The sequence below is a fragment of the Vanessa atalanta genome, chromosome 11 (assembly GCF_905147765.1).
Source record: "Vanessa atalanta chromosome 11, ilVanAtal1.2, whole genome shotgun sequence".
Taxonomy (NCBI): Eukaryota; Metazoa; Arthropoda; class Insecta; order Lepidoptera; family Nymphalidae; genus Vanessa; species Vanessa atalanta.
In genome coordinates this window covers 8,740,296-8,763,780 of record NC_061881.1, presented here as the reverse complement: position 1 = coordinate 8,763,780, position 23,485 = coordinate 8,740,296, and the positions used below count along the sequence as shown (strand labels likewise).

At 30.9% G+C, this 23,485-nt stretch overlaps 1 protein-coding gene across 3 annotated transcripts in view; it reads left to right on the top strand.

The window, feature by feature from the left end:
- Positions 1 to 22,860, top strand: part of LOC125067416 (angiotensin-converting enzyme-like) — a 101,562-nt gene extending 78,702 nt beyond the window's left edge. The window contains exons 2-14 of one of the 3 annotated variants that reach the window (XM_047676016.1): positions 1,125 to 1,129; positions 2,820 to 2,853; positions 16,540 to 16,738; positions 17,001 to 17,168; positions 18,731 to 18,818; positions 19,064 to 19,204; positions 19,731 to 19,907; positions 20,363 to 20,460; positions 20,543 to 20,831; positions 20,912 to 21,068; positions 21,147 to 21,323; positions 21,404 to 21,517; positions 21,589 to 22,860. In XM_047676016.1, the coding sequence (XP_047531972.1) occupies positions 16,544 to 16,738; positions 17,001 to 17,168; positions 18,731 to 18,818; positions 19,064 to 19,204; positions 19,731 to 19,907; positions 20,363 to 20,460; positions 20,543 to 20,831; positions 20,912 to 21,068; positions 21,147 to 21,323; positions 21,404 to 21,517; positions 21,589 to 22,132 (2,148 nt within the window). In that variant the 5' untranslated portion in view covers positions 1,125 to 1,129; positions 2,820 to 2,853; positions 16,540 to 16,543 and the 3' untranslated portion in view covers positions 22,133 to 22,860. The remainder of the gene's footprint in view (positions 1 to 1,124; positions 1,130 to 2,819; positions 2,854 to 16,539; positions 16,739 to 17,000; positions 17,169 to 18,730; positions 18,819 to 19,063; positions 19,205 to 19,730; positions 19,908 to 20,362; positions 20,461 to 20,542; positions 20,832 to 20,911; positions 21,069 to 21,146; positions 21,324 to 21,403; positions 21,518 to 21,588) is intronic. The other 2 variants (XM_047676017.1, XM_047676018.1) reach the window with 2 other exon arrangements.
- Positions 22,861 to 23,485: the final 625 nt, after the last annotated feature.

Below are 23,485 nucleotides of genomic sequence, written 5' to 3'. Positions count from 1 at the left end.
TATGCTAATTCGAATTTACAAATGGTTGTATTTGCAATAACTAGCGGTGTGCCCCGGCTGCGTGTAATTTATTAGTAAAGAAAATGAAAAGTTAGCATAGCAAGAAAATATTAATTTTGTATTTATAAGGTTTATTTATTTATTAGTTTATATAATAAATATGATTACTAATTATATTATGATGTTTTTTGTGACTTTCGTTTGTACCGAGAAGGCACATATTATTTCGCCAATGTCACGTGAAAAAGATTGATCGGTACTTTGTAAAAATTACATTCAAAATATAAATATATTAATAGGTACTAGTTGTCGCCCGCGGTTTCGCTCGCGTTTTAGGGGTTGGTTCTCATGTGTTAGGCAAAAAAGTAGCCTATGTCCTTCCTTGGAGTTCAAGTTAGCTTCATACCAAATTTCAGACGGACAGATAGACAGAGTTACTTTTACATTTATAATATTATTATAGAATTATAGATATAGATAATTGGCAAGGGCAACATTTTATTGTTAAGCACATTCCACCCGTTTCGAAGCGTGTAATTTTATAGTCTAAAGATATAAATACAATTCGCCTTATTAATTTGGATATCGATTCTCTTTAATTTATAACTATGATTATTTAAGGTTACTTATTATATATGATATTCTAAATAGAGAAACATTTTAGAATTAATTAAAGGTAAGCACTGGTATTAAATTGTTCGAACATTTACATTAATTAAAATTAACAATTTCTATTCTGGTCATATTTATACGAAGTTTACATAATTAAATTACATATTAAGTATATACTTAGTAATACATAACGAACTGTATATAAGTACATTAATTTAATTAAGATATCACGATACCTAACTTGATACGAAACTTTGCTTCGCGTATCCTTTAAATTTTAATTATTATAATTGATGTGGCATTTACTAATAAAATTATTATCAAACGTACCATAAATTACTCAGGAAAATAAGCACGCCATGTCCCACGAGCCTGTGACACACTGGCTCACTAAACCTTCAAACCGGAACACAACAACTAAACACGGTGTTATAAGTATTAACTTCAAATTACTTACAATACTTATTTGCCGTTTCCTTAGCTCCTTAAAATAAATGAATTAAAAAACATAGACAACGCAATTACAATTTTTATGGTCTAAATATTACACGAGTAAATATAGGATGAAGTGAAAATTCCCCTGGATATAATCTTGTTGGATGGCGAATCATAATGGAATTTTTAGGTCTCCTGTACCATGTGATTATAATTGGGTTCTTTTTTTATTATATGTAAGTACATGCCTGTTTTAAAAAAAGAGCCGAGATGGCCCAGTGGTTAGGTTAGCCAAACCCAGGCAGGCACCACTGAATTGTCATGTGCTTAATTTGTGTTTATAATTCATCTCACGCTCGGCGGTAAAGGAAAACTTCGTAAGAAAACCTGCATGTGTCTAATTTCAACGAAATTTCTCCTCAAAGGGAGAGGAGGCCTTAGCCCAGCAGTGAGAAATTAACAGGTTGTTAATGTGAATAAAAACATACCTGTTTTATACATAATATTACGATAATTAAATAACGAACTGCATTTCATTTAAATACCAGATGTTCCCATATTGGTTGATGTGTTACGGCAACATTTTCGCCCTTTATAGTCATAGAATGAAGTATATAGCTTATGCATTTCCTCAATGCGAGCTATGTAACGCAAATATATTAAAATAAATCAATTATTTGATTTACAAACTTTATGATATAATGAATGAATGAATGTAAAGAGAAATAAATTGTATAGTTTTACATTAGAATGGGTCCGATACAAGTTATTCGTAAGTAAGTGTACCTTTTTTGTATACTTCGTAAAATATTTTAATGTTTGGTCTTAATCATAAAATAAAAGCGAATGCTAATAACCGGTAGTGAGAAACGACACGTCGATTTGTTTATATATGTCAAAAGTCTCTTTAATTACTGATATATTTACAAATTCTTAATTACTACAAACTCTAACGGAATTCGCATAAGCTTTTGATGTTGTATTCGCTTGTGTTGCTTCAAAATAATGTTCCGCGCGTTCTATCTACCTTTTGTTTTATAATCCGAGTAGGTATTTGGTATAATCAATCATATATATAATCATATATAATTATAATAATCAAAACTTTAGGTAACAATGTATTTGATAATAAATATCAGAATATCATACGATGTCTTCAACGTTACTCAGTAATACTTAAAATATATAAAATTTACATATAGTATACGACTATGTAAATATTATAAATTTAATTTTTACTTTTATAGTTTTAACTTGTTAATTGTTTATTGATCCAATTTATAGATATACGTTGAAATTATTATATAAACTAATAAAGAAATACATTTCAAAATATTAGTTGTATGTTATATGAAACTCAAATATATTCTAATCATTAAAGTTCATCGAGATGCAATCAATCTGTGCTAGTCACCCTCAGTCGGGTAATAATGACGTTTTAAATGCGGCAAAGCTTTTATCGAAAGTTTTATAGTTGTGCTGTAAAACTTATGTGGTTTTATAAATAAATGTATAACTAAGATTTTTAGAGTACACAGTGAGGTTAAATCTTCAAATTGCATGGAATTTATTGATATATAGTTTGTTTATCTTTTTTCCACGTGATTGTGGAAAGTATATCGTCGTATTTAATATATATATCTCTTGAGATATTAAAAATACTTATTATTTTATCTAAAGTTAAAACACTAATAGCGAATCATTATTTTTTTCGTATTTTTAATATAATGTCTATGAAAGAAAATACAAATTAATATAATTTTATTTTCCAGATACAAGACACTGCTATTCAACGCCGCCAATTTGGTGAGAGTATATTTAATTAATTTTACTTAGAAATACAATAACTATTCCTTTTTTTCATTTTAAATGATTAGCTACAACAAAAAATACCAATATCATATTTTCTTATTATATTTGATTGTATGATTATGAATAAATTGATTTTTGTCTTGTATAGTTTAGTTTAGAACGCTTGCATCTTAACTGATGATTCGGTTCAAACCCAGGCAAGCACCACTGAATTTCATGTGCTTAATTTGTGTTTATAATTCATACTACAATACTGCTCGGCGGTGAAGGAAACCATCGTGAGGAAACCTGCATGTGTCTAATTTCAACTAAATTCTGCCACATGTGTATTCTACCAACCCGCATTACTCAGTACTCAGTATTGTTGTGTTCCGGTTTGAAGGGTGAGTGAGCCAGTGTAACTACAGGCACATGGGACGTAATATCTTAGTTCCCAAGGTTGGTGGCGCATTGGTGTAAGGAATGGTTAATATTTCTTATAACGCCATTGTCTATGGGCGGTGGTGACCACTTACCGTCCCACTTATCAGGTGGCCCATTTGATCGTCCGCCTACCGATATCATAAAAACAAAGAAATAAATATTTGAAAACAGAAAGAGAAGCGAGGCGCGTAGTGTGTCCAATACGGGCTGGATAAAGAGAGTACGCACCTAAGGTTTTCATATCCTCATAAGTGACAAGTGATATTTTTGTATAAGTAGGTATAATTAATTAAATGATTCCTATAACATTTACTGATTGCTGCACTTCGAATTGTCAGATATAATTATATATCGAAATTTCAAGGACAATGTGCATTTCTCCAAGTATTCTATACTCTTGTTTGTGAATAGCTGTATACAGTAATGCTATGCTTACTGGTTATATCCGTTAATACCCCACAATTGGGCGAATACATCTTAAGGCGGTTTGGGGGATCGCTACGATGCTGCAGTGTTTTCCTCAAACATAAATAACGAGAAAATTTGTAAAAACAAAGTTGTTTCATGTTACACTAAACATTATTATTTGTTGCTAGTTTTAACTCGTGGCTTTGCTTGCGTTTAACGGGTTGGTTTTCAGATATTATTCACACAATATCTTTATAAATTATAGTCTATTTATTGTAAAGTTTCCTTAAAATTCATTAAGTAGTTCTTTCGTGAAAGACTAACAAACCTCCATACATGCAGACTTTCGCCTTTATAATACTAGCAAGGATGTACGCGGATCAAAACTCGTGATACATATAATCCGTGTAACATCCATTGTCAGATCTTGGCTTAAACAAACCAACATTCTCGTTGAAGCTAAATATGTTCGATAGTTTACAATTTAGTCGTATAAATTACTCTTCCAAGTCGTTTCACTAGCAGTAAAATTGTGTTTTGATAAATTTCAACGAACGATCGAACGATTATAAGTTGCCTTCCCGCTCTTAATACAAATAAGCTTTATTTCTGGGGTCGTAAAAACGGTCATAACGTTTATTTACTGTCAATAGGAAGTGTTCGATGTGATTGAGTGCTACTTGAACATACGATATATAGAACGCAACGGAATGTGTTTCTATATTTAAATTCATCGTAAATGATTGACGTTCATTTGTTTTTTTTTTTCTAAATCTTTTAAATAGACTTTTCTAGTATTATCGATTTAGACTTGACTTTTAATTCTAAATAATAAATAAATGATTTTTAAGTATTTTTTAATTATCTGTTTATGCAATTAAAGTTTAATTTAATAGATGTATGAGAAATTAATAATGATTAAATATATATTGTAGGTAGATACCTACAATATATATATATATATATATATATATGTATATATATATATATTATAGGAGTCTTTTAGAAGTGCAATAAATAATATATTGTTTCAATCACCCGATATACTGGTTTTGTCATTTCCGAGAATAGTACAGGATGATTGTACTACTTTGAGAGATAAATGACCGACAAAGAAAGATTTCATAAATATTATGTATATATACCAACTTTATTTATTACCATTACATATACCTATATATTTTTAATCAGAATACATCCTTCTTATTTTTATTATAAATAGATATTTTATGACTGCAAATTATTATTATTATTATATGTATTACCAGTCACTGTAAGTGCTTACTATGAATTTATAGACGGAAAAACCCGATAGTAGTTCGACTCTGGATATGAACCCAGGACCTTAGGATCTGCAGCCTTACAAGCTGATATTAGACAATAAATGATTTAAAGATCTTATATAAAAGACTTTTTACATAATTGTATTGTAATGCGTCGCTATCAAAGCATTTAATAACGTGAATCGATAAAATATTTCCATATAATGACGAAGCCGTACTGGAGACATGTGGCTGTCTCATTACTTTCCTGACGCTACACGATATGTTGCTGACGTTTAAAGAAGCCGTACGACACAGGCAATCTTGAGGTTGAGGTTTCTTCAAAATCTCGAAGACGTTTTTTTTTTCGTGAATATTTTTACGAGAACATTATGGTGGTCTTGGTTTTTAGAGTTATTTCTATTATATTTTTATGTCTAAAAAGTATGGTAGAACCTACGTTTTGGGGACATATAAAATTATATATTTCATCTATTAGATATTATTTATAATACAATTTTTAAAATCAAATATTATGTTACTTTTTTGAGGGAAAGCGTGAGATTCTATCTCATTCTATCCTTAAAATATTAGGCTACCCATTGTTATATTTATGAAAAAAATAGTTTCTATTCGCACAGTGATGCGGCTGCCGGTCAACGTTATGGCCCACTGACGGCCAGCGGGACGATTTCTATACGCACTACGCGAGTAATGCTAGTTTGAGGATGCTCGCTATTGACGGCACACGTTCCTTTTGCGGTTACGATTACCCGTCACCCGGTTAACCGCATCCCGTGACCAATCGGACGACTGTTCGTAACGCGGCTAGCCGCTCAGTGCGCACTTGGCCTTAATGTATTTTTTTATTTAATTCAAAATCTAATTGCTTGCAAAAATCTTTTTGAAAAAGAGTTTGAGTATAAGTTATCCTCCTGTGTATTAGAGTACTGCCATCAATAATAAAATTCATACTTTCTAACATTATTATTTTTTAAATAATTTCAATAAAAACATAAAAATTGGATATTTTTAACATGGATATTTGTAACATTACGATTGAGAAAAGAGCATATGTATGTATAAGTAGGTACTTACATCTCTAGTATCTCTGCACCCAAATAAAAAAGTATTTTCAAATCGATTAAAAACGAATCGTAGTAAATCGACTATTTTTTTTTTTAATTTTTTTTTTACGCTTATTTATTTCTTCATCTTCGATATTTATAATATTAATTGCAGTTCCATACATACACATTGACGCAACATAATGCACCAGCAATACATTCAGAATCAATCAATTAAATTTATCTCTCTTGTATGAACAAATTGTATCATTAAATATTATTCTCTACAATTACTAGTAAGTAATTACCTAAATTTTAACTCTTAACTCACTTTTTTAAAGATTAATTAATTTTGTATTTATATTTTATTCGTGAGGTAGAACTGTTGAAGGTAGAAGAAACAAATAAAGAAAACGTAATAACCTGAATCGTCGGACGTGAAAAGAAAAATACAAAACAATATATTCCCACGATGCCATTCACAGAGTCATTAAGGTTTCAATCTCAGATCGAATTATCCTTTTCGCTTTTATAATCTTTTAATCTGGTCCATAGTGTACTTTGGTACAAGCTATGAGCTGACTTGTTATTTATGTTAGTTGCAATACAAACACACGTGGCCTTAAACAAAATATTACAGGATAATATAAGGCAAGCTAAACATCTTTTCAAATGATTATTTTGTTTTTGTATGTAATGTATATTTGTTATAGAAGAGCCGGATAGAGGTCATTTACCCAGCAATGTTACATTAAAAGCAGGTTACTTTATATACATCTAAAGAAAATTTTAAACGTATTATACATAGGTTTTAAACTTTTCAAATTCCTCTAAATTTTTAAATTTCCTGTTGGAGTTATATTTTCGAAGTTATATTCTAATAGGTTATTAAGCGTTACAAATATACGTATTACATATCAAAACTTTATGATACGTATAGTACATACCAATGGCAATAAGAAACAAGATTAACCAACCCTTTGATAGCAATGGTATATTATTAACTACGAGCTATTTTTAAATACTACGTCTCTCTATATATATATATATAAGTAAATACTTTGTGTTAACCACATATAACATTTCAAACTTTTAATGACATATACGCTATTTAAAACGCCATTAATCCCGAAGTAAAATACACCTCAACCATAAAAGCTCCAAAAATAAATGATCGATGAATATACTTGAACCTATTTAATTTTATGTATCATTTCATCATCATCAGCAGCCCATACTTGTCCACTGCTGGACGTAGGCCTCTCCAATTGCAGACCACTGTGATCTATCTTCGGCTAATTGCATCCCGCTCCTGCCAGCCGTCACTTCACCGTGCCTGAGGACGTCCTAAACTACGTTTCTATAGTTTAGTCACCATACAAGATAATAAACAGAGATACTTCCGCATTTATACAATCTTAGTCTGATATTCTAAGTATTGAAATACAACCTTATTGGTCACCGATGTTGGGTCAACACTTACCCCTGTCTAAGTACTGTCCTTGAACTAATATAAACAGACTGAACCAGGTAAAAAGTAATCACTAAAGAATAATTAATTACGAAGTGGTACCAGACTATTTCATAAATCATTCTACGACTATAGTAAAATAATATAAATCTATAAAAAAAGTTCCATGTGTAAAGTAATACTCGAATTTTATTTGAAGTCAACATATCTGTATTTATTTGAGTTATCGCTATGTCTTATAACTTATAGAAGAGAAATACGCCGCTGAACCAATAGAGAACATCTGTTGCGTAAATATTGACGCCGTGAAAATGTGATCGCCTCATATTATTGCGGATGAAACGCATTACCAGCAAACAATATTGAAACTCGAAGATTTCCGCTCGAAATCATACAGATAGATCACAAACACGAGAAATAAACAAGAATTTGATAAAACTATGACTGCGACTACAATCCAATCCTGCGTCAATTCTATTGCAACGGAATAAGATTACAAATTTGGATATTTTAATAAATTGGCATTTTATTTTATAATAATTCTGTAAACGAAAATAAAAATAAAAAAACAAACCGAATATTAGCTATCTGTGGTCGTATTCATAACCAAACCAAACCGAATTATACTTTATGAATGCAAATATTTGATTGAATACTTGATTCTTAATTTACCAAAATTGCTATTTATAAATATTTTATAATATTATAAATATTTATAAGTATGCCTAATATCTGAGGAGCTGAAGGTATAATGTGATTTGATACAAATAAAGTTCCAAATCGGTTTATGAAATAATGGAATTCTTTGGTGACAAACATAAAAAACTATGAATAAAATTTATGTATCTTTTTTGAAGTCAATTAAAAAAATCGGTATAAATGGATTTTTCAACGGGCGATACAAAAAAATATTAAGGTTGTCGGCCTGGGCTGAAACCACGCGTCGGGCCAATTAAAGAGTAACTACGAGTTTCTTGTCGCTTTTCTCGATATTTTTATTTTTGTAAATACTGGAAGGGTTTTGCCGAAGAGTTATTTATCTCGTAAACTATGTATATAAAAAACCTGTAATTGTTGATCAAATTTTAAATATGCTTTAATTAAGTGGGCTTGTATAAGCGAATTACTAAATAAAATTTAATACTGGTTGCCAATGGACATATGTACCTACTCGTAGATTCAATACTATTTTGACATTAGTATTATACCATAAAATATTTTATCATATCAATTTCCTTATTATATTCAACTAAGACCCAGGAGGTATGTATGTATTGCGGGATTTCCAGTCTTTGAATTATTATTGGTTTTAAAATATTTCAACGAAGTTACAGTAGAGTCTATAATGAAATAATACTTTGTATAGGTCATATTCCTGGACTGAGCCCTTTGTTGATAACGAAAAGAATTAGGAGCTATTAGGAAAATATATCTCCACACTGCTCGTATGCGACACATGCAGAATTTCTCACGATGTTTTACTTTACCGCGCACAAGATGGATTCTAACATAAATTAAGCACATAAAAAATTTAATAGTTCTTGCTTTGAGTTACTAAGCTCTTCATGTCTAGTTACTGAGAGCGTAAATACAGAAATAGCTCGTGTATCATAAAATTCAACAGCTAACATATATAAAATTCATTGTTCATCAGACATAAAATTTATTTATTTTAAAATGTTTATTTACACGATATAAACGAATTAGATATTACGAAATGGCGGTTTAATGATTGCAATTTCAAACAATGAATTCGATTGAAATGTTTCTTGGTGTGCAAAGATTATTTAATGTAACAAAAAACTTTAATAATTCTTGCATGAAGCTTTATTCAAGTTTTAATATATTAAATATATTAAAAACGACATTTAATACTAATTTCAATGCTTATTTTTGTAATATAATCATAAAACTCGTAAGTTTTTACAATTTTGTTTGTCGTTTTACGGTTGTTGTTAACAACGGACAAACATTTGAGTTAGTGAAACGCGAATTCGATATTCAAAAAGAAACGTCATAACGAATATTAATTTCGACCTGTAACCGTAGTAATTATAAAATTAATTAATTTCTCATAAGAACAGTTTGTTCATTTATAATGATTTACACGGCATCCTATGAAGTTAATAAGTTTGTATAAAGATTAAAATCTTTAAGATATCCTCGGTAAGATCACTCAATTTATTGAGGTATAGAAAGCAAAACTCTGAAATTATTTTTTTTCATTATTTCGTTACTTTTAATTTTTCATACTATCCCAACGAAGAAACCCTCAATCTTGACAAATAACCTAATTCTCAGTAGTTACTTGGTACCTGCAGAACCTTTCGTAATTATAGTAAAATAGAAGTTGTTTAAAAAAAAAATCTAAAATATAACTTCGTTATTGGCACTGAAATGATGGCAAATAAATTTCGCTACCAACTGTGAAATCTGTAATATTATCTTCTTTATTATATCGGCTAACTCATCCATCATTAGAAAATACAGTAAAGCAAAGAATATCTGATATTCAGTTGAATAAATCACTTGGAAATAACAAGGAATTATTTAATTATCAGGTTTACATTAAGGCTTAGCCCATGAACTGCATTTTGCTGCATGATTGATAATACGGATATCATTTGCGGTTTTATTAAAAATATATTTAATCGAGTATAATATTTATTTATTTTCTACTACAGTTGCGTCGAACATTGTTGCGGTTTCTTAATTACATTTTATTGTTTCAGCGATAAAGCGTCTCTCGTAAACTGAGTCGAGACTGCGTTTTGCTTCGATCAATTAATCAACTTATGTTATATAGTCTTATATATAGCGCAAACGCTCTTCAGAATAACACAACATTAACAGCCTGTAAATTTCCCACTACTGGGCTAAGGCCTTCTCTCCCTTTGAGGAGAAGGTTTGGAGCATATTCCACCACGCTGCTCCAATGCGGATTGGAATACACATGTGGCAAAATATCGTTGAAATTACACATGCAGGTTTCATCACGATGTTTTTCTTCACCGCCGAGCACGAGATGAATTATAAACACAAATTAAGCACATGAAAATTCAGTAGTACTTGCCTGGATTTGAACCCGAAATCATCGGTTAAGATGCATGCGTTCTAACCACTGGGACATCTCGGCTCTCTAGGTACTATATATACGCTCTTCACGCCATATTTTAATTTATATATCAAAAAACTTTGCCAAAATGGAATAATCATAACCAGTCTCCGTGTCTCTAGTATTGTAAGGAAAATTATTCTCTTTTCCTTCCAATACTTACTACAATCTCACAAACAAAATTGTAACGCTGTAGTGGTATTAACCGTAGTTTACGAGGTAGTCCAACTTCGATAGTTCCTAGTAAAAATCCAATAGATAGGATTGGTTTCACGAGAGTGGTCCGCGATACGCAGAAAAGATTACCGCTCGCTTCTCGTATCTCAATATTGTTAGACGTCTACGGATTTACATCAATTATTTTATTTTTTTTAAATAAATGTCTTTCTGTTATGCAAACTGCTGTTTTATCGACATCTTTGTGGAGTTTAGTTAATATATTATTGTTTGTCTTCAGGGTTAGAAGAGTAATAGATTAATACATTGAAATGGAATAATGACGTATGTCCAATAAAATTGAACGTTAGTGTATCTAAGTTCAAAGGGTCGTATCGACCTATGTTGTTATTGTAAACTTTTTTTATTAACAGTATGTTGGAAGTCGAATAAATACTCTATTAGAATGCTAAATATTTACCGAAATTGCTTTTTTAACTCACGAGTTCACGCCCAATGCTCTGCCAACATTGAAATCTGACATATATATCGTTTGTAAAACTATTATTATATTTTATTACTTATTTTTTATATCAGAAAATACAGAGCAAAATATTGTAGAGCAATAAGCTTACATTCAGTAGGAGGTGCGTACGTTTCTAGGTGAGATTATATGAGGTTAAGACCTATTGGTAAGCCTCTTCCAAACGGTTGCAAAAATGATAAAAAATCATACTAAATTCAAGCTAAGTCGCGGAGCATATATTTGGGTTATTTCTAAATTTGATTTATAAGTACGTAACATTAAAAGCGTCTACTTCTAAGGGAAAATTTTGAGCTAATTCTATCACTGTACCAGTGCAGCTAGCAGATATACATGATAGCAAACGCATGCAGTTTTCCTTTCGATGTAACAAAGGAAACATTGATGTACATGATATAAATCTATCTAAGATACAAAGGATTCCAATAAATCCACATTTCCTATCCCCTGTATGGTAGTTGGACCTACCTGGTATTGACATCGGTTGCGAGATAGAATTCTGATACTCAGTCAAGAAAAGCTCATTGGAAACGCTAAATTCTAATTTTAAACAAAAATTAACAGCCTAGATTTTAGTAAATTACTATTTGCAATGTTCGAAGTCGTAAAATAGTTAATTGGAAGCTTAGTAACTTTACTAGTAAGTTGTAATTAGTAGTTCAAGATGGCACTATAAACCCACAATCAATCAACCGATACTATCACACAATTTACTTGATGTGTATCTGCTCAATGATTCGCTGTTGCGTATTTTGATTATACTGTTGATGGTATATTATATTTGTACGTAGATTGTTTAGATATTAGTTGCATGGAATATTGGTTTGGCTAACATCAGTAATCTATTACTCAAATTATGTCTTGATTCTTTTACATGTTGGTAAGACTTTGTGTGTGTCAAATAAGCCACCTGATAGTTATTACCGCCCATGGACACTGGCGCTGTAAGAAATATTAATTACTTTAATTCGCTTACCATCAAGTGACCTATTTGCTCGTCTGCCTAGCTATAACATACACTCTCTCTGATCGAGCACGGAGCAGAGCCCGCTGGATTTTAGAAATTAGGATTCAAAAAAAAAGAACTACTATATAAAGTATTTTTATATATTATCGTATATTATTTATTATGGACTATTTATATATTATTTTAAATTGAAAAAAAAAAATGTCAGTGTGGGCCACGTCTTCCAAGAAAACGACAAGCTCGAAGTCCAGCCAAGATCTGCTGATATTCTGTAAAAATATATAAATAACGCCACAATTTGTAAAAATAAAATGTAAAAAAAGGCACTGGCAACTGTGAGCCCGTGGATGTTGTAAACTAAATAAAAAAAAAAGCTATAACATAAAGAAATATCATCATTTCATTTCTGGTATAGATATTTTCTTCTTAGTTGGTTGCTAAGTTACGTTTCGGAGTATGGTGAATTACTGTATTGTTTGTTGATATTATTTTTAATTATGGAAAAAAAAACTTATCATTCGAAATTAATAATAATGTTTAATTTAAAATGGAACAAGTCGCAAGGTCTCTCCTCTAAGATGAAGATCGCTATCACACCACGCTTTTCCAATTATGACGTTTCCGGTTAATTACCTGTGATAAGCTTATTTCAGATATTGTTTGTAGAATGAATGAATAGATCTATATTTAATTTTCATTCAACGCATTTGAGAAACAATGACATAAAATTAACCTCATCTCAATTTATTAGTTACGCAGTACTGATATCGTAATACAATGAAGATAATATACCGAGTGTTATGTACACGACAAAAATTGTCTACACTTGATTTAATCTACTTTATTCTAGAAAAGAGAAGATCTTACTCCACCAATATAATAATTAATCTCTTCTTATAACAACTGATTCGACTTTGACGTATTTGTTGGTTCGGTTGGCACATTATCAGTTTTTTTTTATTAGTAGATATATGGAAGAGTAAATTGTACTTTTTTACATGGCAGAATATTACTGGAATTTAAAAAAAAACATCCGCTAGTCTTAACTAGTCATAGTTGCTGTTTATATTTTTGTCTACTATGTTTGCAATAGGATGTAATCTACTGAGTCTGTAATTTCAACCAGTTTTGCGAATGGAAACCAAAATAAAATATCATACTAAGTATCAAGGAATTCGTTTCCAATTATTTGCTTTAACTCAAATACTATGTTTGTATATAAATTCAAGCACGTGTCAATAAGTATACAAAGTTTCAACTCAATCGGAAAAACAATGGATGAACGCAAGGAATTGTTTACACCAATTATTTACATTCACGCAACAGTACAGGCCTATAACGGTAGGCTATATTTCAAATATAAAGGTAAATCTACACCAGATACCTCAATTTTAAACGCTGTTGTGGTTTAGTTGGACGAAGAGTATTTATAAATATCTAACAAAACAATTCAAATGTATGAATAATTATTGAAATTACGGAATTTAGGCTATTTATAACTTTCCACAGAAAACGCGAGGAACGCGCGCCCTGACATTCCATCTGTCTATCAGAGATAAGGTGCCCTCGTCATTGTTACGTCCGGCATCAAATGAATGTCCTTTAGTTATGTTAACAAGGCATACATTTGTAGGATTTACATTATAATATCACACGACCGTCGACGTCCAGAGACGCGGTCAGAGTGAGTGAAACTAAATACTGCAAATCGTGTATGTATCTTAATTATATTCTTTTTAAAATTGTATTATATTCTTTTTATTGGTAGAAATGTAAGCGTTTCCTTTGGAACAAATTGTAAATAGACACTGTAATTATCTTATTGGTTGATACTATTTTAAGATTTTGTATATATATCTAAACATTTTTTAAATAAATTAATTCAGATCTGACAAGCAAGCAAGTGTTATTTTGCTATCAAGAAGTACCTACAAGAAGTAACCTCAAGTAAGCTAGGGACCAGTATATTATTATTTCGCCAATGTCGCGTATGATCAAGAAGACGTTAACATCCTTGTTATACAATTGAACAATTCTTCGACATAATCATACCACACCCCAATATCACACCATATCCCAATATTATATATAGAGTATGAATCTATAGAGTAATAAAAATTAAAAACAGTTACTGTACAAATCACGATCGCGTCATGCGTGGAATAGTGGAAAGAATGCTAGCCTGTTAATTAGTAATTCATTTTAATTTTAAATTAATGATTCGTTCAAAATTTACGAATTTATATCCAAATGTTGTTAAGGGGTAAGGAGGAGGGGGTAAATAGTTATTTCTTTGAGTGCGTTTTACATAACAAACTAAGCTAACCTTTAAATTTCAAGACTATATATTCAAGCTTTAAGCTTACTCAGTTATGATATTGGTTTTTATAGATATTATATGAAGAAAAATATTTACACTTATTAAATGTAAGATTTCGTGTTGAAGTCTAGACGACCACCTACTTCTATAGATATTAAAATCTAATATACCAAAGTATACGGTGACCCCTTTCCAGTTGAATTGACCGTAAGTACTCACCTACTTTCCCATTTCTTGATGTCTTTGGTCTGAGACTAAAACATTTTTAGGTTAGACTGCACAAGTTTACGTGATAAATATAAGAACTTTTTTTTTAGGAACTCGTGTACCGATCGCAATTCGGCAATAAAATATACAATTTATTCAAATGCAAACATGTTATAAGCTGTGACGGGTCTCCAGTCTGTACATAAAATACATTTTGATGAATTCGTGACCGACAAAAAAAGCCCCTTTTTGTGTTAAAATCCTTCGTCTGTAACTGTGCAAACAGCACTTGAAGGTTACATGTTGGACTTAGAATAAAAACTAATTTTACCTAAATGGTTCAGAAATTCAGTAAATAAGAATTTATAAGAATACTCTATAATTGAAGGTATGTTATATATTACGTCTATTTAAATGAAGATACAGCAGAAAATCCTCGTCTAAATCATCTCATTTTCTTCTGTAAATTTGCAATTTTTCTTAACAATGATGGGTCGTTTAAATTTTGCGTTCACTTAAAATTTCTTTCCGTCATAATTAAGGTGGTGATTAAGATTTCTCGTGTAATGTTTTTTTTTGTCGCGTTCTGCTAATCGTCGTTTCTTGCTGAAACGTTGTAGGTTTTACGTCTGCGTCATCTACCATCGTTTTTATAACTTTTATCATATCCTTATTTGTCCTCAAACATTTTTCATTTTTCTTTCTTTGCTCGTTTTACATTGACACTTAAAAAAAAAGTATGTATTATAACGGTATGACAAATGTTCTATTTTGTTTGAGATGTCCCTTATATCTAAAACTACATAAATGATCAGTTGAATCTGAAAAAAATATGGAAAATAATGAGATACAATATAAAAAGATCTTAACTTTACAAAAATTACGATGTAATACTGGTGGCACAAAACTACTTGGTTTACCTTACTATTCTAAAATAGATTTGGGCCAATATAAAGAATCAATTGGAGAAACGTCTCTCACGTGTTTTTCTGCTTTGAAATCGATTGACTTCGGTTACAAGTGATTGGAGTGACATTTATTCGGAGGTAGTTTGACAATACTCTTACATAGTAACAAGTAGTGAGGTGACCTTCAATTATAATTTATAGAGTACAAAAATAAATACATTAAAGTATAAGTTGAATTACGAATAGAGTAAAAAAATATATTTCTTTAAAATAAATAGATATAAAAAATATTTATATTAATAGTTTAAATATAAATTGAACTTGAACGTGAACTAAAGTTTATGTAAAACGTTTAACATGTTAAATAGTTAATTTATCATAACTTTCAATTTTAATTTTGGGAGAAACAAAACGAATTGCGTTATTGATTTATAAATTACTTATATAACAAGGAAATGCTTATACGATAAAGTAAAGTTACTTTTATCATGAAAAGGGAAAAAACCCTTAGTAAGAACACGACATTTGTTTTATGAATGCTTGCTCTTTAATTACTGACCCTTCTAAAGGATACCGAAAGAAATAGGCAGATATTATTTTGCGACAATTTCTTTAGCTATCAGTTTTGCCATTTCGACTAAGATAATTGCTTACTTTTGATGCCAAAAAACTTTCCTACTCAAGATTTTTACACAAATCTGACGGTTCCATTTTAATTCATTGGTTTAATTGCGTTGATTTTGATAGTGGAATTACTAATCGTTGGTCATATATTAATTTTGTTTTCATGTATAGTTTTTTTTTTTTTCTAATAGAATCATTTCTTTCACAGTACAATGCGGCCGAACTTCTTTCTGCTCTGTATTTGCTTCTATGCTCTTCTGTCAAGCGGAACGTCAAGTGGTGACGATAGACGATGGCTCGTCTCTCTTGTCGATCTTGTAGAATTCGACTATCAAGACCAATGCGACCAAAGAGCAACAGCTGCTTGGGAAGAACTACTAGGTAGCACCAAGGGCTTATCTATGAAGGTAAGGAACTTTATAGAAAATTCTAGCTTCCATAATACCATTAGTTGAAATGCTTTCTGTTGATGATATGGAGAGTAGTTTAGGTGAACATTCCCAACCAATAACTGATTAGAATAAAATAAAAAAACTATTTGCCATCGTATTACCAATATCAATATTTCTATTTTAAATTTAAATCATGCCCACTGCTGAAAATAAATATGGTCAATTTATAAATTTATAAAAGTGTCATAGTATTAAATTGTAATTATTTCTGGCACAGTTGGAGCGTGATAAGGCGTTTGGTATATTCGCTCGTAAACAAAAGACAGACGTTGAAAGTGCGTTCACAGCGCATGCGTTATCTGCTGATGATGATACATTGCGTCGACGCGTGAAGCTGCTATTGCAACCGGGCGATGCACTGCTTGACACGCAGCAATGGATACGGGTAAGAACATATATATTTGAATTCACCAACCACATTAACAAAACACGAATATTAAAAAAAAAACAAACACAAATAAAATATACAATAAATACTAAAAGACTGAATACTATGATGAATTATTTTAATATAGTTACCGATGTATGAGTTAGTCTTGTTTATTTTATGTCATATTACTATTTGAAATATTAAGGACGGTAATTTTCTTGCTCACTCGCTCAAGCACAGCTCGTCAATAGTTTTCACGTAAAAAAAATCTGTTGACAAAATACAGGAGAAAAGGTACTGAACTGAAATATCGTTGCCTATTCATATATACGTATTCAGATGACTAACAAAAGTCACTTCTTAGACTGTCCATTTAACCTTTTAAAGTTGAATCGTATTGTATTGTTACAACTCTCAAGACTCAATACATGTAAGTGCTTTTTCGAACAGAGGGGCGTGTTTAATGGACCGTATTAAGTGTTTCTCCAACTTTTTCGGCACAACATGGATTCTAACTTAATTTGTAACACATGACACTCATCCATAAATCAGATAGATTAAACTTTGTAACATTTGGTTGAGTGATAGATATTCACGATAAAAAATTAATAATAAAGTTTATCAGATGACTATCGAAAGTCTGTAACGTCAATGTGACGTCACATCATGATCTCTTTAAATCCAATGAATAGTGAAAGCATCATTAGTCGATCTCACGGATGTCTTTCAAAGACACAAACGTGTATGAGTTATTGAGATTATTATCAAATAGTATTCGTGTCACGTGAAACATTATTAATAATAAGAATATGGAGGAATCATAATATCTTACTAATATTATAAATACGAAAGTTGTATGTATATACTAAAAATTTTTATTCAAAAACGCATACACGACTGGACGAATTTGGAAAAAAAATTAAATTTTACATAATTGGAAGATTACATAAAACCTGATCAAGGGGGTCAGCTTCATTCGCGGGCAACGTCGCAAGCGAAAGCATTTCCGCAAGAGTCTGTAGTAAAGAAATTAATTTATGAAAAATAAACCAACATCACATGTATACGAAGATAAAGAGGAACTTATACTATAATAAAAATAAATTACATTAAGACAAAACTAATCGCAATATCATAAAATCTGAGTCATCCAGTACGGTACGTGATTACAGAACACACTCCCTGTGTCTGACCCACTTAGATTACCTTTTCACCTCTTGCGGTTTCATTCACTCATCCTATACTATCTGTGTAATAATTAATATTGCTCTTTGAACATAGAGATAAATGTATTTACACATACGTATTGATATAATATTAAATGAATGCCACTGAACGTTATTAATTAATGTAAGATGGGAAGCGGAAAATATCTCCTTCAATATGAATCCAATTCTTTTTCAACAGTTCGTACCCATAAGGATGTTTGATTACTTAATCAACGATTTAATAATCATCACGTTGTAGAACTGCTTCTTTATTATTTTATATAACATGGATAGGCAGACTGGCAAATGGACAACTTGATAACAAGTGGTATTTATGTACATTGACAATAATATGACCACATATTACAGTTGGTGACGTTTGCTGATAATGCACTCAATCGAATTCGGACGTCGACCGATTACGACTGTGGAGCTAACACCACATGCAGTTTGAGGGGTATGATATCTATTATACATTTTCGGCCTTGTGAACGGCTGGTGTGCTGTTCTCTATTTCTTTTATCATTGATTTCACACCGCAAAGAAGATGATAAAACTTTGCTTAACTAGTCACCCCTTAAAGAATATTTAACGATGAAGCCGTTTGTTTTTACAGCCTTTAACATAAATCACCACGATAACATATTTTAATTTAAACTAGCTACTCTGATATTTTATGTCACGTAAAATTTCCTTCCACAGAATTACATAACAGTCTGGCGAGAGAGCAAGATGAACAGGTTTTACGACAAATGAAACTATCATGGGAGAGCCACCTGCCTGAACTACATGATTATTTAGAAAATATTTTACCTTTGCTGAGAAATGCATCAAAAGAGAATCGTACGTAATATTCTTAAACGTAATCAATTGGGATTTTATTTCCATCCATGTTTTTTTTTTTTGATTAAATTAAAATTCATTGTTTTGTAAAATGTCAACGATATTAACAAATTTGCAAAGTTTTGTCAATGTATAAATACGTGTAGCTAAATAGAACATTATCGTTTTAAATTGCCAGAATTATTTTTAATCGTGCGATTCGATTGCAAAGGAAAACAGCGTGACGGTAATTAACATAAGGCAGATGTAATTCTTAACAGTATAAAAATACTGACTAGAAGACATTTATATCATTCATTTTTAAATTTGTATTCAGTAAAATATCTCAGATAATTATATGAAAACCATTAAAAATACTTAAAACATTTTCGCCCTTTTATCCTCATTGACTTGACTTCCTCCTCGTTGACTTATGTAGTAATTAAAGATAAAAGGTTTTAGCACAATTAAGAAAGTATTTATAACGTTTTTATTCTGCACACACGAGTTATAGTTATATAATATATGTATTTATATTTGAATTTAGACTACGAACTAGTCGAGGAATACTGGGACGCACTATGCGAGTATGAAGGGGCGTTGTTAGCAGCTCGTGAACTTTGGCAACGAGTTCGTCCGCTATACCTGAAGCTACACAAATATACCGCGTTAAAACTTCGCGGGCCATCAGCAGTCGGCGAGCCTCTGCCCATTCATTTGCTCCGTGAGTACATCATTTCAATTTCCATTTAGCCTTATAAAGTTTTCGAGTACATATTATAAATCGTATCACAAATTACACTCAAATACTTTAAATTTTGGGCGACTGGAATTCGATTATTATCAGCTTTATTAACTTTATATATTCCAAGAGAGCGAACGTCAAATTGCTTGCAATATTTTTTGTTTTATTAGATAGATAATAATTATTATTATTTAATATATTTCTTCATTTTATTTTCAATATTCTCTTCTGACATCGTAAGAAGTAGTTCATACAACATAACAATTATTATTATGTTCGTTTTGTTTTTATTTTTGTGTTCCATTAAACGCAGGTCAGGATTTTATTCCAGCAATGTAAATTATTTAGTCAGTTAATAGTTGATTGTATTTTATTGGAAATTTTAAGAATGAGTGATAAAAATAGGGATTTAAATATGGACATGCATTTCACAGATTCCCTTACGGGAGACGACTGGTCGAATCTAATCGAAAAACTGCTGCCCAAGCATCCGGACATTTATCAAAAAGTCCACGCAAATTTACAATTGAAGGTATATTTTATATTGAAAAATAAAATTTAATAAATGTTTATCACATTACTAGAAGAAATATTCAATAATTTTCTCATTTTAGGATATCGGTGGGTTAAAAGCCTTCAAAGAAGCTAATAATGTATTAAGCCAACTAAATTTGGGAGAACTTCCGCCAGAAATATTTTTAGAATCGGCTTTCAATGGAACTTGTCCTACAACGGTAGTAGACTGGTGTCAACCTAACAAAGTTAGATTTGTTACCTGTAAAGACGTCAGCATTCAGAATTACATGGACGCCCACGAAGCTGCAATGAAAATCAGATACAAACTTATCACCGCTTTACATAGTAATAACACTTATATTTTAAGAGAAGCACCTCGTTACTCAGGTATGAATATGAGCAAGGCTGAAACTATTATGGATATCAATCATGAGTCGTAGTTTTTAATTATCAAAATATTTTTCTAGCTATATATGAAGCGGTTCCTGGATTTGTGTCATTGCTGTCATTGAATCCTCATACATTAGACAGAGCGGGATTGTATCCACTGGAAAGGTTCAACTATAATACAAATCATCATAGGCTCGTCTTACAGCTTATAATAGCTTTAAGAGATTTGCCCAAGTAAGTAACTATTTCGATAGTAGACGTAGTTTTATTAACATTATTAATTAGATTAGTAACAATGTAATATAATTCTAGGTTAAACTATTACATAGCAGCTGATACTTGGAGATTGGATGTGTTAATGGGCAAAATTCCTTATGCGAAAATTGAGGATAGTTGGAGAGATTTTAGGAAGAATTTTTCTTTAATTGAGACATCAAATGTCGACATCGTCGGAGATCCTTATATTTTATTAAATAAACCGTATATAGGGTAAGAAATTATTAATAATTACCTTAATCGTGTTCTATTACTATTTTTTGTCTTAACACGATTATATATTTTAATTACAGAAAATTCTTAGGACTTATATTGAAGTATCAAATTTATCAATCATTCGCTGAGGAACTAATATCAGATGACTCGGATTTAGTCAAACACGTAGCTGAAAATAATCAACGTTTGATGTAAGTAACATAACTAAAGGCAACTAAAGTTTTTCATTTAAACAGAATGTACATTATCAATTTCTTTTCAGTGATGTAATGATGCAGGGCTTCGTAGCCACGTGGCCAGAAATGGTCAGTGACTTATTAGCGAAAAGAGAAAATGGACTAGAATATACCGGAATTACTGATTATTTTAGGCTTTTAGACGAGTATTTAGATAACCAATTAGATCCAGCTAGCGATAACATGGTCGAGGACTACGTTGATCCACCAGTCGAACCCGAACCACAGGAAAATGATATATCAGAAAAAAGTGATACACCAATCGAACCAAACAATGAACAAGATAAAACCCACGACGATATTCACGAGAATATAATCGAAACCGATGACGACACGAATTCGAAATACGAAACTTCAACAGTGGGTGTTCTAGAAATCAAAAACCCAGTAGGAGTCGGTGACCAAAACGAAATCGAAAATCCTAAAGAAGCTTCATACAACGTGTACTGGTGGATAGGTGTAGCGGTTGCACTTGCAGTTATCGTTATACTAGTGGCGATAATTGCGAGGAAACGGCGCAGTCACAAAAAGCAGGTGGAGAGACAGAGAAGACAAAACACTCGCGCTTGATTTGAAGAGTATCGGTTCTAGAACTGGAACCGGTACGCGTTGAGAACGTTAGTGTAATTGTGCCAATAAGAGACCGAGTACAAAACTTCGTTGTGTGTTAATTTTTGTTGTTGTGTCTCGATTCGGTTTAGATTCGTGAACGTGGGTGTCTAAGTGAACTTATTTATTCTTCTCTATGGTGCTGTATCTTATAGATTCCATTTTCGAACGTTGCATTTAAGTTTTCATTTATTTTTATGTGTGTCGTGTGCGTTTTGTCAGTATCGTTTGCAATTGTAACATAGTCTTAGATAGTAAAGATGAAAAAATATTTTTGTACATATCACAATTTGCGGATTAGTATAATGATGGTTACCAAGTGTCTACGATAGTTTATATTATAGTTAGATGTAATTCGCCGTGCCTTAAGCGTTTCAATTTCTTATAAATAATAAATATGATAAAGGAAACGATCAAATTTGTAATAAATTAAATAAGATAATTTTATAAATCTCTACGAGTGTCGACTCTTTTCTCAGACCAAGTTCTTGTATGTTTTTTCATAAGCCTTCATGTTTTGATGTTCTCGAGATGTTGTTCTATAAGTAATGAAATAACCAAGTATTTAAATGTTATTTAATTGTTTATTGGTATATTTTTATTCGAGTACATTTTATTTATTATATTACTAACTCTACTGTTAGTAAAGCATGGTATTGTAAAAAAATATGTCAAATTTTGAACAAATGAAACGAAAATAAATGTTTGAAACATACTGGTTTTTTTACTGAACTCATAATAAGTAAATGCTGGAAAGATAATCTCAACGACTTTTTTGCTTTATATTTAATAACTCAATTGATTGTATCTACATGTATTTAATAGTATGAAAAAAAAAAATACTATCCAAGCTTACTCTTGTTACAAAAATGGACTAATCAACTCGCTCCATACACGATAGCTTGCACAAAGAGTGAAGTACTACGTCATACGTCAAAATCATACGAAATAATCAATCAAAATCATTTCAATAAATAACTATTTAATAATGCTTTAATCATATTCAAATAAGTATTTACGTTTTTTAAACATGTTTTGGTATATTCTGAGCTACAAGGTAAAAATTTAGCAATTAGACATGAAACTTTTACTTTTTTTATCACATTATTTATATTACTTTGTTATTTTTGATATTATTGCAGTGCTTGTATAAAACATGCTAATTAATTAAATAAAGTAGGAAGATTTACTACACCTTATACAATTAAAATAGTCAATAAAACAGACTTTAATTTTATAATATTACTTTTCACGTAAATAAACATAATTGCTATAATAATTTGACAGGCGCTAAATAAAATCATAATGGACGAA